General features: G+C 52.3%; 1 protein-coding gene across 1 annotated transcript in view; it reads left to right on the plus strand.

Moving 5' to 3' along the window:
• SRL (sarcalumenin) overlaps positions 1-4,162 on the plus strand; it is a 55,580-nt gene extending 51,418 nt beyond the window's left edge. Inside the window, exon 7 of the mRNA XM_009195880.4 lies at positions 562-4,162. Within this exon, the coding sequence (XP_009194144.1) occupies positions 562-1,373 (812 nt within the window). The 3' untranslated portion in view covers positions 1,374-4,162. The remainder of the gene's footprint in view (positions 1-561) is intronic.
• The last annotated feature ends 10,132 nt before the right edge of the window (positions 4,163-14,294 follow it).

A 14,294-nucleotide genomic window follows, 5' to 3' on the forward strand; every position in this document is an offset into this window, starting at 1 on the left:
CTCAAGGCCAAGCCCACACTCCTTCCCCCTAAATAATGCATTCATTCTTTCATGTTCTTCTAATTCCTCATTTCTCTCCCTCAGCATCTTTGCCATAGCCCCAGGTCCTTTTAGGCAATAGGACAATCTCCATTTTGAACAGGTATTTAGCTTTCTTGGAAACTTGGATTTCACAGTAGATTAAAACAATGATCAGGTGGGATGTGGTGGCTCATGCCTATAACCCCAGCACTTTGGGAGGCTGAGGTGGGAGGATTCTTAAACCCGGGAGGTTGAGGCTGCAGTGAGCTGTAATCATGCCACTGCACTCCAACCTGGGCAACAGAGTGAGACCCTGTCTCAAAAAACAAACCAACAAGAAAAACAAGGATCAGGTTGTTCTTAGTTGAAGGTTGGCAAGGGACAGGTTATATCATTGACTTTTTAATAGTCTTTAGACACCCAGAAAATCCATAGTGCTGTTCCTTCCTTCAACCCCCAGAATGGTTCAGTTCTGAAAGGAGGTGTGCGGGCTTTGAGGGAGGTCTACTCAGTTTGACTTCTCGCTTCTGTCTTCCAAAGGGTATCCCTTCAACGACGTGTGCCAGTGGTTCATCGACAGAGCTGACCTCATCTTTGTCGTCTTTGACCCAACCAAGCTGGATGTGGGTCTGGAGCTGGAGATGCTCTTCCGCCAGTTGAAGGGGCGTGAGTCCCAGATAAGGATCATCCTGAACAAGGCTGACAATCTGGCCACCCAAATGCTCATGCGGGTTTACGGGGCCCTCTTCTGGAGCCTGGCCCCTCTCATCAATGTCACAGAGCCCCCAAGGGTTTACGTCAGCTCCTTCTGGCCACAAGAGTATAAGCCAGACACCCATCAGGAACTGTTCCTCCAAGAAGAGATCTCCCTCCTGGAAGACCTGAATCAGGTGATCGAGAACAGATTGGAGAACAAGATTGCCTTCATCCGCCAGCACGCCATCCGGGTCCGCATCCACGCCCTCCTGGTTGACCGCTACCTGCAGACTTACAAGGACAAAATGACCTTCTTCAGTGATGGAGAACTGGTCTTTAAGGACATTGTGGAAGATCCTGATAAATTCTACATCTTCAAGACCATCCTGGCAAAGACCAATGTCAGCAAATTTGACCTTCCCAACCGTGAGGCCTATAAGGACTTCTTTGGCATCAATCCCATTTCCAGTTTCAAACTGCTCTCCCAGCAGTGCTCCTACATGGGAGGTTGCTTTCTGGAGAAGATTGAGCGGGCCATCACTCAGGAGCTTCCGGGCCTCCTGGGTAGCCTCGGGCTAGGGAAGAATCCAGGTGCTCTCAACTGTGACAAAACAGGGTGTAGCGAAACCCCAAAAAATCGCTACAGGAAGCACTAGGTGGTATAGCGGTTCTTGGGTTCCTGTTGGTGAATGAGCTTGTGTCCTGTCTGAGAAGTCCCGGTTTATTAACCCTTTGAGCCACAGTGGCAGGAATTATTACATAGTGGAGATTTGGGAGTTCATTGAGGCCAGGGGTCGGGGCAGGTGCGTGGGTCTAGGGAGGAGAGTGGAAACTGTGAATTCTAGCGTGCTTGTCTTGTTGCTTCAATGAGGAGGCCTGATTGAGGCAAGTCAGCCTCCACCTGCTTTTCCTGGGTCCTGTCTTGGAAGGACAGAGAGCAGCTAAATTGTAGTGTGTCTTCAATCAATGAGGGTCAAAAAAGCGAAAAGCAGCTGAAATTCCTTGTCCCCTGGGAGCTGGGAAAACAGCGAAGGCCTGAGTCGTAGAGATTGTCAGGTCCCTTTTGGATTCTTTCCACACCCACAGTCTCGCGTTTGTTCCCTTGGCTGCCTCTTAACTTTGGGCTGATTTTCAACAGTGAACAATCTCTTGGGTCTGAATATACCTGGGTTTGTTTTTGTTTTTTTTGAAACGGAGTCTCGCTCTGTTGTCCAAGCTGGAGCGCAGTGGCGCCATCTCAGCTCACTGCAACCTCCGCCTCCTGGGTTCAAGCGATTCTCCTGCCTCGGGCTCCCTAGTAGCTGAGATTATAGGCCTACTACCACGCCCAGCTAATGTTTGTATTTTTAGTAGAAACGGGGCTTCACCATGTTGCCCAGGCTGGCCTCAAACTCCTGACCTCAAGTGATCCACATGCCTCGGCCTTCCAAAGTGCTGGGATTACAGGCATGAGCTGCCGCACCCGGCCTCCACCTGGGTTTTGAGCCAATCCCCAGGACTTGCTCCTGGTTTCCTCAAGGGGTGGGGCAGTGGTTTAGGACACTAGACAAGTAAGAACAGGAGTTCCCAGGAAGGACGGGGATCTGCCTCCCCCACTGCCACTTCTCTGGTGTGTTCCTCAAAGCCAGCTTGGCTCAGGGGCACGATCCCTTTATCGGACCCAGGAGGAGGGGACTGGTTGGTGTATCCAGGTAATTTACTCTTGGAAGTCACTTTAGTGAAGGTCGTGGAAGGGCTCAGAGGGTTAATTGGTTTGCAGTGTGTCTTTGTCTATTGCATGTCTTGGAAAACTCAGATCCCAAAGGCGCTGGGTTTCAGAGAGGACAGTGGAGACCTTGCTCCTTTTCCTTAGGCCGCCAGCCTCTCCCAAATTTCAGAGGAGGCTGTTCCACGACTCCCCTGTGGAAACACTCAGCAGCGGAGTTGCTCCTTCGCACTTTCCACATCACGGCTTTTCCTTTCCTTTCTTCTCCATTCCCTGATGCATCAACACTTCAAACTCGGAGCAATTTCCTAGGAGTCAGAACCAGCACCAGCCACTCGGTGTCGGCGGCCACCAAGGCTTAACATTGACCTTCCCGCCTGACCTTGACGCAGATGTCCACTGAACACACCGTAGGAAAGCCAGGGCCTTCAGTACCGATGAGTGTGAATATGTGTGTATGTTGGCCAAGAGATATTAGGGAGATCACATAGACTCGAGGGAGTAGAGAGCTTGTAACAGTCTTGCAAGGCTATAGCATGCACGGCTCTGCAGCAGGTGGTGGGGAGCAGAGGAGCAGGCCCCGCAGGGAAGAAGCAGCCTTTGGATGGTGAAATGTGCATGGTGCACAGTCTGTGCACGCCCAGGAGACCCAGCCCGGGCTGCCTCGAGGGACTCCTTTATGCACAGCCAGCCGCTTCTCTTGGGAACAAGCTGTCCTGGGGGCCTTACCCACAAGGCAGGAGTCAGGATGCACCAGCTCAGCACCAGGAAGTCATCCTGGAGCAGAAGGACAGTGGAAAGGCAGGCAGAGGGAGAGGCACTCCGAGGTCAGGCAGGGTAAGCCAGTTCGCGGTCAGGTTAGGTCTACGCAGAGAACCTTGACTTAGGAATTCCTGGTTCTTAGAATCGTTATCAGTCTGGTGCATGCTGTCACAGGGGCCGTTGCGTTTGGCTTTGTGGAGGGCCTGGAACCTTCCACAAGAACACCCGAGGTTCCAGGGCACTCAGGACAATGTTTCCAAGGAACAAGTCGACCAGAAAGAAAAGTAAGTTCTGCAAGGGGCATCTATGGAGCCTGTGATAGGGGCTGATGAGATGGAATCTGTCCCGCTTCTCATTAACCACCCTCCGCAAACCCCAGAACCCCTCACCTCATCTCTGTACCGTCTGCCCTCTTGGGGGATGGGCCCTCCCACTTTCCCCGGCCTGCTCCTCCATGCTGTGAGCTGCTTTGGCAGATCTGTTTTTCTGTGTAGTCAGGGGAAAAACAAAAACAAAAAAACACGCACAACTGTGTGGGCATTGTCATAGATGTTGATGTCACCACTGCTTTGGGGGAAATGGCTGGGATGAGGCTAATACATTCATGCAATATTTATATTTTCAGGGGGCTACGTTATCAGCGTGCTCTCCCTGCCTTGGGCTTTTCTTTTCGTCAGGTATCTGTTTTCCTTTTCGTGTTCCTTCTCCGACTTCTCTTGTCTCTGCTGCTCACAGGCCTGCCCATCAGTCCCGCACAGATATTCAGTGTCTGGTTTCTGGCCAGCTCCGTGGAGGGGCTTTAAGCAGAATTCTGACTCTTTGGGGTGGGGGATTAGCAACTGGGGGAAACTTAAGGATCCAGAGATTCCCCCAAGAGGAGTGTCTGGAAGGATGTCTGCCTGGACAGTGGCTGAACCTTTCCAGTGTTCTTTCGTTTCTGATTTCATCAGTCTCAATAAAGTTCCGATCTCTCTTTAACACCGCGTGCTTTCTCATGGTCTCCAGCTAGGTTAGTCTCTTCGTCCTCCTTTTATCTGGTAGAGTGAACTCATGTGTAAGTTTCTTGGGGAGAAACTGGAAATTAAGAAACTGCCCACCTGTGTGTTAGCTGGATGCCCCAGGACCTTCTTTGGGGCTGAGGCTGAGTTGCTCGCAGCCAGCCAGGAAGCCCAGGCCAGCGTGGTGTCCTCTGAAACTTAAAGAACTGCTCTCTCCTCAGCACCTCAATGCCTCCTTCCCCTGGACATCCACGCGGCTGCCTCAGATACCTGAGGGCTCCAGTGGAGGCGGGCACAAAGGTTTCCTGAATGATAAGGCTGCCACCTCCTCTTGGCTTCACCAGAAAGTGATTTCCTCCTCCAGGAAGTGTGGACTTGAGCCTCCCGCTTGGACCTGTCTTTAGAGAAACCTGAACGTGTCCTTGACTCCCTGAGCCCTTTCTACCACATTTTGCTGTTACTAGTGTCCTCTTCAGAGCAGAGGTCCTTTAATTTTTATGTTTTACTTCTGGGGTCTTCGAAGGAGTTTCACATCTTGCTTGAGAACAGGTTTTTTTGTTGTTTTCAATCTTTTTTTTTTTTTCTGAGATGGAGTTTCGCTCTGTCGCCCAGGCTGGAGTGCAGTGGTGCCATCTCGGCTCACTGCAACCTCCACCTCCCGGGTTCAAGCAATTCTCCTGCCTTAGTCTCCTGAGTAGCTGGGACTACAGGCACACACCACCATGCTTGGCTCATTTTTGTATTTTTGGTAGAGACAGAGTTTTACCGTGTTGGCCAGGCTGATCTTGTGCTCCTCACCTCAAGTGATCTGCCTGCCTCAGCCTGCCAGAGTGCTGGGATTACAGGCATGAGCCACCACATCTACCCAATTTTTTTTTTTTTTTTTTTTTTTGAGACACTCTGGCACCCAGGCTGGAGTGCAGTAGCGCAATCATAGTTCATTGCAGCCTTGACCTCCTGGGCTCAAGCAATCCTCCCGCTTCAGCCTTCTGAGTAGCTGGGACTACAAGCACATGCCACCATGTCTGACTAATTGAAAAAAAATTTTTTTGTAGGGATGAAGTTTCATTATGTTGCCCAGGCTGGTCTCAAACTCCTGGCCTCATTCCACCCTCCTGCCTCAGCCTCCCAAAGTGTTGGGATTAGAGATGTGAGCCATCTCGCAGGTAGAGAGCAGGTTTTGAAAGGGAAAAAACTGGGCCCTGGGGAGAAAGGGAGAGTCTGCAGTCCACGGTCTTTGAGCAACTGAGCAACCTGACCGAACTAAGGCCACTCCTGTTCACCCACCCAACCCTGTGTCCCTCTTCCACCCTTTCCCCGGAGAAACCCAGAGCTCTTGCCTGGAAGAGGGAGGTCTGTTTTAAAGATAAACGTGAAGTAGGCCGGGCGCGGTGGCTCAAGCCTGTAATCCCAGCACTTTGGGAGGCCGAGATGGGCGGATCACGAGGTCAGGAGATCGAGACCATCCTGGCTAACACGGTGAAACCCCGTCTCTACTAAAAATACAAAAAACTAGCCGGGCGAGGTGGCGGGCGCCTGTAGTCCCAGCTACTCGGGAGGCTGAGGCGGGAGAATGGCGTGGGCCCGGGAGGCGGAGCTTGCAGTGAGCTGAGATCCGGCCACTGCACTCCAGCCTGGGCGACAGAGCGAGACTCCGTCTCAAAAAAAAAAAAAAAAAAAAAAAACGTGAAGTAATATGCCAGAATCTGCCTCAAAATTGTGCTGTTTCACAAGCCTCACCATCTTCACGTTGCCTGCCATAAGATGATAGAGAAACAGAAACAGAAACAGGATAAACAGATAAAGTGAGGGGCGTGAATGGAGTGTTTTTAAGGGTAAGTGGATGTATCATCTGAATCCATGGGGGTTACACATGGTTATATGCATAAGGTGTGTGCAAATACATATGTAAAGCCCATGCATGTGGGGAAACAGGTGCCCAGGTACTTAGCACAGTGCCTGACATGCAGGAGCTCATCACCCGTGTGCCATCAGAGTGAATAAGTGGGGTTTGGGGGAGTAAAGGTGTCTGTGCGGGTTTTTGAGACAGGGTCTCACTCTGTCACCCAGGCTGGGTGACGTGATGCAATCACAGCTGACTGCAGCCTCGAATTGCTGGCCTCCAATGATCCTCCTGCCTCAGCTCAGCTTCCCAACTAGCTGGGACTACAGGTGCACATCAGCACACCCAGTTAATTAAAAAAAATTTTTTTTTGGCTGGGTGCGGTGGCTCATGTCTGCAGTCCTAGCACTTTGGGAGGCCGAGGCTGGCAGATCACTTCAGGTCATGAGTTCAAGACCAGCCTGGTCAACATGGTGAAACCCAGTCTCTACTAAAAATACAAAAATTAGCCAGGCATCGTGGAGGGCGCCTGTCATCCCAGCTACTCGGGAGGCTAAGGCAGGAGAATCACTTGAACCCAGGAGGCAGAGGTTGCAGTGAGCTGAGATTGTACCGCTATACTCCAGGCTGTGTTTTTTTAGAGAGATGGGGTCTTGTCATCTTTCCCAGGCTAGTCTCAAACCTCTGGGCTCAAGTGATCCTCTCACCTCAGGTAATTTTTCTTCACAAGAAAGTAAAGGCAATAAAAAAGCATTAGAATAACAGAAACTGGCTGGGCTAGGTGGTTCACGCCTGTAATCCCAACACTGTAGGAAGCCAAGGTAGGAAGATCGTTTGAGGACAGGAGTTCAAGACTGGCCTGGGAAACACAGTGAGACCACCTCTCTACAACAACAAAATTAGCTGGGTGTGGTGGCATGCGCCTGTAGTCCCAGCTACTCAGGTGGCTGAGGTTGAAGGATCGCTTGAGCCGGGGAGGTAGAGGCTGCAGTGAGCCATGATCCCACCACTGTACTCCAGCCTGGGCAACAGAGCAAGAACCTGTCTCAGTTAAAAAACAAAACAAATAGAAACTGAGAGTAGTATGGTGTGACATGAGGTTGTCTGTAGAATGCTGACCAGGTTGGTCAACATGGCGAAACCCCGTCTTTGCCAAAAATACAAAAATTAGTTGGGCGTGGTGGTGTGTGCCGGTGGTCCCAGCTACTCGTAGGCTGAAGCAAGAGAATCGCTTAAGCCTGGGAGGTGGAGGATGCAGTGAGCCGAGATCGCACCACTGCACTCCAGCCTGGGTGACAGAGCGAAACTCTTGTCTCAATATATATATATGTATATATTAAAAGTAATTTTTGTTAGAAAATTTATTGAGGATTTTTCCTGAACAAAAAATACTTTAAAAAAAATGTTAACTCCATCTCCCTTTCATATTTGATCTTTACCATGATGTTGTAAAGTAGATGGGGGCAGGGATATTTCCTATTCCTAAACCCAAATCTAACATGGGGAAACTGCATCTACAGAGGTGCAGTTTTGCCTGAGTTCGGCCTGAATTCACTCTGCTAATGCAAGACAAACCACACGAAAAGGCCAGTTTCCTACCCATCCCAATATCCTTTCTACTCTATCCATCGCATTGATTTGTGGTAATCTGGAGCTGACAGCAAATTGTGCACTGTATATTTTTCAGACACACTAAAAGATGAGATTTTGTATTGTGAAGAGTGCAAAAAGATTTGTTATATTTCCATTTTCTCCAAACTTCGGAATTTTTTTCTCACCAGGATTCCAAAAAAATTTAGATACTCTGCATATTAAGGCATAGTCTCTCACCTGGGGGATGCAGCCATCTAGTAAAGGATACAGCGCACAATTGTAAATCAGGATACATGGGTCCGGCAAAGAACTTTCTTTCTCGTTTGCAAATATAATTATTTGCAAAGCCTGATCAATGTATATAAATTGTTAAATTATGTAATGGATTCTGTCTATTGAGAAGAATCAATTGACACAACCTCAGGGCTCTTCTGAGAATACTGAGACACACTAAGGGGCTATGGAGTTTGGTTGGAGAAGGAGTGGTTTTAGCTACACTTTGAGGGATGGGCACGTTTGGTTGGTCACAGATTAGGGGGATGGAGCACAGGGGAAGATCGAGGGCGCCCAGACGCAGGCAAGGGAAGACCGCTGTGTATGGCGGGGATAAAGGAATGGAAGAGCAGTCAAGGTGAGACGAGATGAATTAGGGAATAGTGGGCCTTAAGGGGAAGTCCAGGGAGTCTGGGTCTGAGGCCACTGCAGGTTTCTGAGAAGGGAAGATCCAGCAGGCAGCTGTGCTGGGGCGATCTGGGGAGGCCGGAGCGTGGCACGCAGGAGCCGAGCGCCTGCCCCTGGGCCTGCTGCGTGGGGTCTCTGTCCTCCCCCGATGCTGCCCCACTCCAATTCGATGCCAGCGCCCCACAAGGCGGTCGTGAGCAGAAGCCCATCCACCCCATCGGCCTGGCCTCGCCGGGGGACCCCGCCCGCCGCAGGCAGGCGCCAATGTGTCCTTTCTCTGAATCCTTTGGGAATTAAGATCGCGGTGACAGGGCCCCCAGGCTGTAGGGGGACCCGGACCGCCGCTCCCCGCGCGGCGTGGACGGGCTTCCGGCATCCGTGCGAGGACAGGGCTGGAGGCTTCGGTGACCACGGCCGGGTCCGGCCACTCTTCCTTCGTCTGAAGGAAAACGTCGCGGCTGGGGCGGGCCTCAGATTTCCCCGGCAGGCGTCCTCTCCTTAGTGGGGAAACTGAGGCCCGGGGCAGGGCAGTTCTGGACCAGGGTCATGACGGTGGGGAAAGTGGGCACCTGGCTGTATCTGGCCTTGTCCTTCGCGCCCAGATCCTCACACGCTGTCCCCGAGGGGGCCATTACCCGACCCTGCGGACAGGGATCGATTCCGCGACCACTCAGCAGTGCCACATTGCCCACCGGCCAGCTCGCCTCGCGCATGCGCACCGCCTTCCCTTCGGGCTTGGGCTCGGCCCCGCCCCCTCCAGGCCGCCCTCTTCGGACCGAGTCCGGGGCTGAGGTCAGCGCAGGCGCAGACGCGTAGCGGTGGCGCTGCCTGAGCGCTACGCTCGGGAAAGCCTCGGGGCGGGCGGCGCCTCGGCGCTGGGGGCGGGGCGGGGCGGGGCGGGCAGGCGCCCACTGCCTGAGCCGGATGGCAGAGCCGCCCCTCCGCCCTCTCCCAGCGCTGGCTCGCGTCCCTGGGTTCCGAGCCCAGCGGCGCGCAAGCTCCGTGGCCGCCAGGGCCAGCCCTGCCCCCTCAGCTGAGGAAGCCGCTCCTAGCCTTCTCCGCCTCATGCCGCGGACTCAGCTCCCGGGCCTGGCGGGCGCTGCCTGTGGGGTGGGGAGGGCAGCGAACCTCTGTCCTCTCAGGCCGTCACCGCGCGATTTGGAGGGCGCCAGGAGGCCGAGGCCCGGTTTGCCGTGCGCTGCCGGTGCCTCACCCCGCAGGTCGGTCCGCCTCGTGGGCAGTGGGGCGGACGACCGGGAAGCCCCGAGATCTCCAGATCCTCGATCGGGACCGAAAAAGCCCTGAACTTGCGCAGTGACTTCCTATTGAGTCCGCGAGGTTCTGGAGACACGGGAGACGGAAGGAACACCCAAGGCCGACTGCTGCCCTCAGTTATTGGGGTGAGGTTTCCACCTGAGGCCAGCGCCCAGGGCAAACAGGAAATGAGAGTTTTAGGAGATTCTCCAACCGGAATGTCACCTCCCTTCCCCGCCAGAAACGAACCGCCCTCTCCTCCTGTAATTGAAAACGGAAGGGCAGCCCTTAGGGCGAATGAAAACTCCCGAAACCTGGAGGGTCAGGGAGGGTCATCATCTGAATAGAATGACTCTTGTGGCTCCTGGGGTTCCCTGAATCCGGCAATTTAGGAACTGAAAAGGCCTTACGCTCCAGGATCAAGTAGTCATTAGCCTCTCCCTCCCTCCCTGAATCAGTCATTTTAGGAACCGAAAAGGCCTTACCCTCGAGGATCAAGTACTCATTAGCCTCTCCCTTCCTTCCCTCCCTCCCTCCCTCCCTCCCTCCCTCCCTTCCTTCCTTCCTTCCTTCCTTCCTTCCTTCCCTCCCTCCCTCCCTTCCTTTTTTTTTCTTTTCTTTTTTGAGACTCGAACTCCCTGGGCTCAGGTGATCCTCCCGCCTCAGCCTCCCGAGTGCTTGGAATTACAGGCGCGCGCCACCATGCCCGGCTGATTTATTCTTACTTTTTTTTTTTTTATCTTTTTTGAGACGGAGTCTTGCTCTGTCGCCCAGGCTGGAAGGCAGTAGTAGCCCGATCTCAGCTCACTGCAGCCTCAAACTCCCAGTCTGGAGTGATCCTCCTGCTCCAGCCTTCCCAGTAGCTGGGACAACAGGTGTGCATCATTATGCCCGGCTAATTTTTTTTTTTTTTTGAGACGGAGTCTCGCTCTGTCACCCAGGCTGGAGTACAGTGAGTGGCCGGATCTCAGCTCACTGCAAGCGCTGTCTCCCAGGTTTATGCCATTCTCCTGCCTCAGCCTCCCGAGTAGCTTGGGACTACAGGAGCCCGCCACCTCGCCCGGCTAGTTTTTCTGTATTTTTAGTAGAGACGGGGTTTCACCATGTTAGCCAGGATGGTCTCGATCTCCTGTCCTCGTGATCCGCCTGTCTCGGCCTCCCAAAGTGCTGGGATTACAGGCTTGAGCTACCGCGCCCGGCCTTAATTTTTTATTTAAAAGAATTTTTGCTAACGCCACGCTTGGTGGCTCATGCCTGTAATCCCAGCTCTTAGGAGACGCCGAGGCGGGCGGATCACAAAGTCAGGAGTTTGAGACCAGCCTGGCCAATATAGTGAAACCCTGTTTCTACTAAAAATACAAAAATTAGCCGCGTGTGGTGGCGTTCTCCTGTAGTCGAAGCTACTCGGGGAGGCTGAGGCCAGGAGAATTGCTTGAAGCCGGGAGGCAGAGGCTGCAGTGAGCCGAGATCACGCCACTGCACTCCAGCCTGCCGGACAAGGCGAGACCCCGTCTCAAACACAAAAACAACAAAAAACTTGACTGGGCACGGTGGCTCACGCCTGTAATCCCAGTATTTTGGGAGGCTAAGGCAGGTGGATCACTTGAGATTGGGAGTTCGAGACCAGCCTGACCAACATGGTAAAACCCGTCTCTACTAAAAATACAAAATTAGCCAGGTATGGAGGCATAAACCTGTGGTCCCAGCTACTCAGGAGGCTTAGACAGGAAGATCACTTGAAAACAGGAGGTGGAGGCTGCAGTGAGCCGAGATCATGCCCGTGCACTCCAGCCTGGGCAACAAGAGTGAAACTCCGTCTCAAAAATACAATAAATTGGGCTTCTCGCTCTGTCACCAGGCTGGTCTCAAACTTCTTATCTCAAGCAATTCTCCCGCCGCAGCCTCTGTGCTGGGATTACAGGTATGAGCCACTGTACCCGCCTGGCCTCTCTTTGAAACTTGCCCAGTGACAGGGATCTCAATGCAGGGCATTGCATGTCTTCTGACAGGATGCTGGTTTAGGTCACTCCTTCTGCCCTGCAAGCCAGCTGTGTCCCCAGCGTTTCCCAGGGCAGAGACAGATCACTCCCTGTGAGAGTGTTTTGGTGGCAGCGTGGAATGGCTTCCCTGTTTGGCCCCCTGGGTATACTGGAACCTGGGAAGGGACCTCTGTAGCTAACCCAGGGCTGGGCAGTGAGTTACTGAAAGGAAAAGGAATTTATTTTTAATTTCCTGGGTTTTCTTGGCTGTTGCTTTAGAGTGGAGATCATTTAGGCATCTGGTACCCTGATGACCTGAGAGGAGAAGGAAAGTCCGTGGAAAGGAGTTAGGTGACTTCTGGGTAAGAATGAGCTGATACAAGGGTGGAGGGTGGGGAGAGCTGCTTAGTGGCCAACCTGACCATCCTTGCCCTCTTCACTAGGGAGCTTTTATTCTCATCTGTGTCCTCCTCCTGTAACTTAACACCCAGAAGTGGCAGGGAATTGGATCATGAAAGAGCCATGTAGTCCAATCCACTCATTCGTGTGTGTGTGTAACTGTGTCTGCCTATCTATCTATCTATGTGTGTGTGTGTGTGTATATATGTATATGTTTTGTTTTTTTTTTTTAGAGACAGGGTCTCACTGTGTTGTCCAGGCTTAAACTCCTGGCCTCAAGCAATACTCCTACCTCAGCCTCCCAAAGGGCTGGGATTACAAGCATGAGCCACTGTGCCTGGCCCCAACCCACTCATTTTCTTTTTTTCTTTTTTTTTTTGTTTTTGTTTTTGAGACGGAGTCTGGCTCTGTCACCTAGGCTGGAGTGCAGTAGCCGGATCTCAGCTCACTGCAAGCTCCGCCTCCCGGGTTTACGCCATTCTCCTGCCTCAGCCTCCTGAGTAGCTGGGACTACAGGCACCCGCCACCTCGCCCGGCTAGTTTTTTGTATTCTTTAGTAAAGACGGTGTTTCACCATGTTAGCCAGGATGATCTCGATCTCCTGACCTCGTGATCCGCCCGTCTCAGCCTCCCAAAGTGCTGGGATTACAGGCTTGAGCCACCGCGCCCGGCCAACCCACTCATTTTCAAGGTGAGGAAACTTGAGGCCTGGAAATGGAAAAATGTGACCCAGGGTCACAGAGGGAGCTGGTGGCAAAGATGAGACTTAAATTCAGGTCTCCCGATTCCCAGGCCTGCCCTTGTTCTACACCCTGTGTATTAGTCAGGATCCAGCAGAAAACGGATTAAATTGGGGACATTTAAAGTGGGAGCTTTGAGGTAGGATATAGGGAAACTGCTATGGAACGTGGAATATTCTGGGGCTGGTGACAGTGGGATCTTACCACCTCTGCACCTGGAGGCAGGCTGTGTGGAGGGCAGGCTTATTAGAGTTGGGACTTTAAGTCAAGGAACTGAAAAAGGGACGTGGAGGAATAAAAACCAAACCCTGTCTCCACCTTCTCCCTCCCTCTGGTTTTGGTTCCAGGCTCCACATGGACCAAACCCAGCTGGCAGTCAGAGGCCAAGAGCATCTTGATGCACAGCATACTGACCGATTCCAGGGTGCGGTGCACGATGGAAAAGGAGGAACGTACCTGAAGACGCAAATGAAAGATATCCAGCATCACAGGCAACCTTGCTTCTATTACCGTAAAAATAGTTTCCATTTCTTGAGCACTTAGTCTGTGTCAGGCATGTCCATTATCTCATTGCGTCTTCCCATAAACCCGGTTTCCTCCATTGGACAGATAAAGAAACTGACTAGTGAAACAGCTTGAGGGACGGAGGTATGGACAGCTAAGCTGACATCTTCCCATCCAGAGTCTTATCTGGTGAATAGTAGTTCCCCTGTGAATGTTTGTGGAATGAATGAATGAATGAGGAGCAGACATATATAGGGTTAGATGGCAAACCTCCCTGAGGAGCCTTAGCGGGACGGCTTCTCCATGGGACTCGGAGGGTCTCTGCAGAGATGAGCCCTATGCCTTTTGCTATGTCTCCTATCGGCTTGTAATAGGCCAGCTTCTTCAGGTTAAAAGGGCAGGCATGAAAGTCTGAAAAAAACCCTTGGACTTGTGCTTGACTTTCCTAGTGGAGGTTAGCTTTTGGAATTAAAAAAGTCTGGGCTGGGCATGGTGGCTCACACCTATAATCCCGAGGTGTGCGGATCACCTGAGGTCAGGAGTTTGAGACCAGCCTGGCCAACATGGCGAAACCCTGTCTCTACTAAAAATACAAAAATTAGCCGGGCGTGGTAGCGGGCACCTGTAATCCCAGCTACTTGGGAGGCTGACACAGGAGAATTGCTTGAGCCCGGGAGGCGGAGGTTGCAGTGAGCCGAGATTGCACCACTGCACTCCCACCTGGACAACAGAGTGAGAGTCTGTCTCAAAACAAACAAGCAAACAAAAACAGTCTCTCTGAAGCCATCTTTACCCACCCCTTGATTCCTAATACCCCCACAGTCTGGGCAGGAGCCCAAGGTGCTACCTCTCTCCCTGCTCAACTCATCCCCACGGTTCCACCCACGAGCTCAGTTCTGCTAATTGCATTACTGGTGCTGCTGCTGGAACACAGTGTTCAGGGATGAACCAACAACCAGTTTGGTGAGTGTTTCACCAGCACCCTGCAAGTGGCCTGCTGTGGAGCAGAAACCTCTGCTGGAAAGCGCCGAGCCATTTCTTCCATGCCTTCCTCTTGCTTTACTGCCTTTTCCCCTTTTTACTGGCCTCTTCTTTCCTAGAGGGTCCCATGAAGTCTTT

The sequence above is a fragment of the Papio anubis genome, chromosome 18, assembly GCF_008728515.1.
Source record: "Papio anubis isolate 15944 chromosome 18, Panubis1.0, whole genome shotgun sequence".
NCBI classification, from domain to species: domain Eukaryota; kingdom Metazoa; phylum Chordata; class Mammalia; order Primates; family Cercopithecidae; genus Papio; species Papio anubis.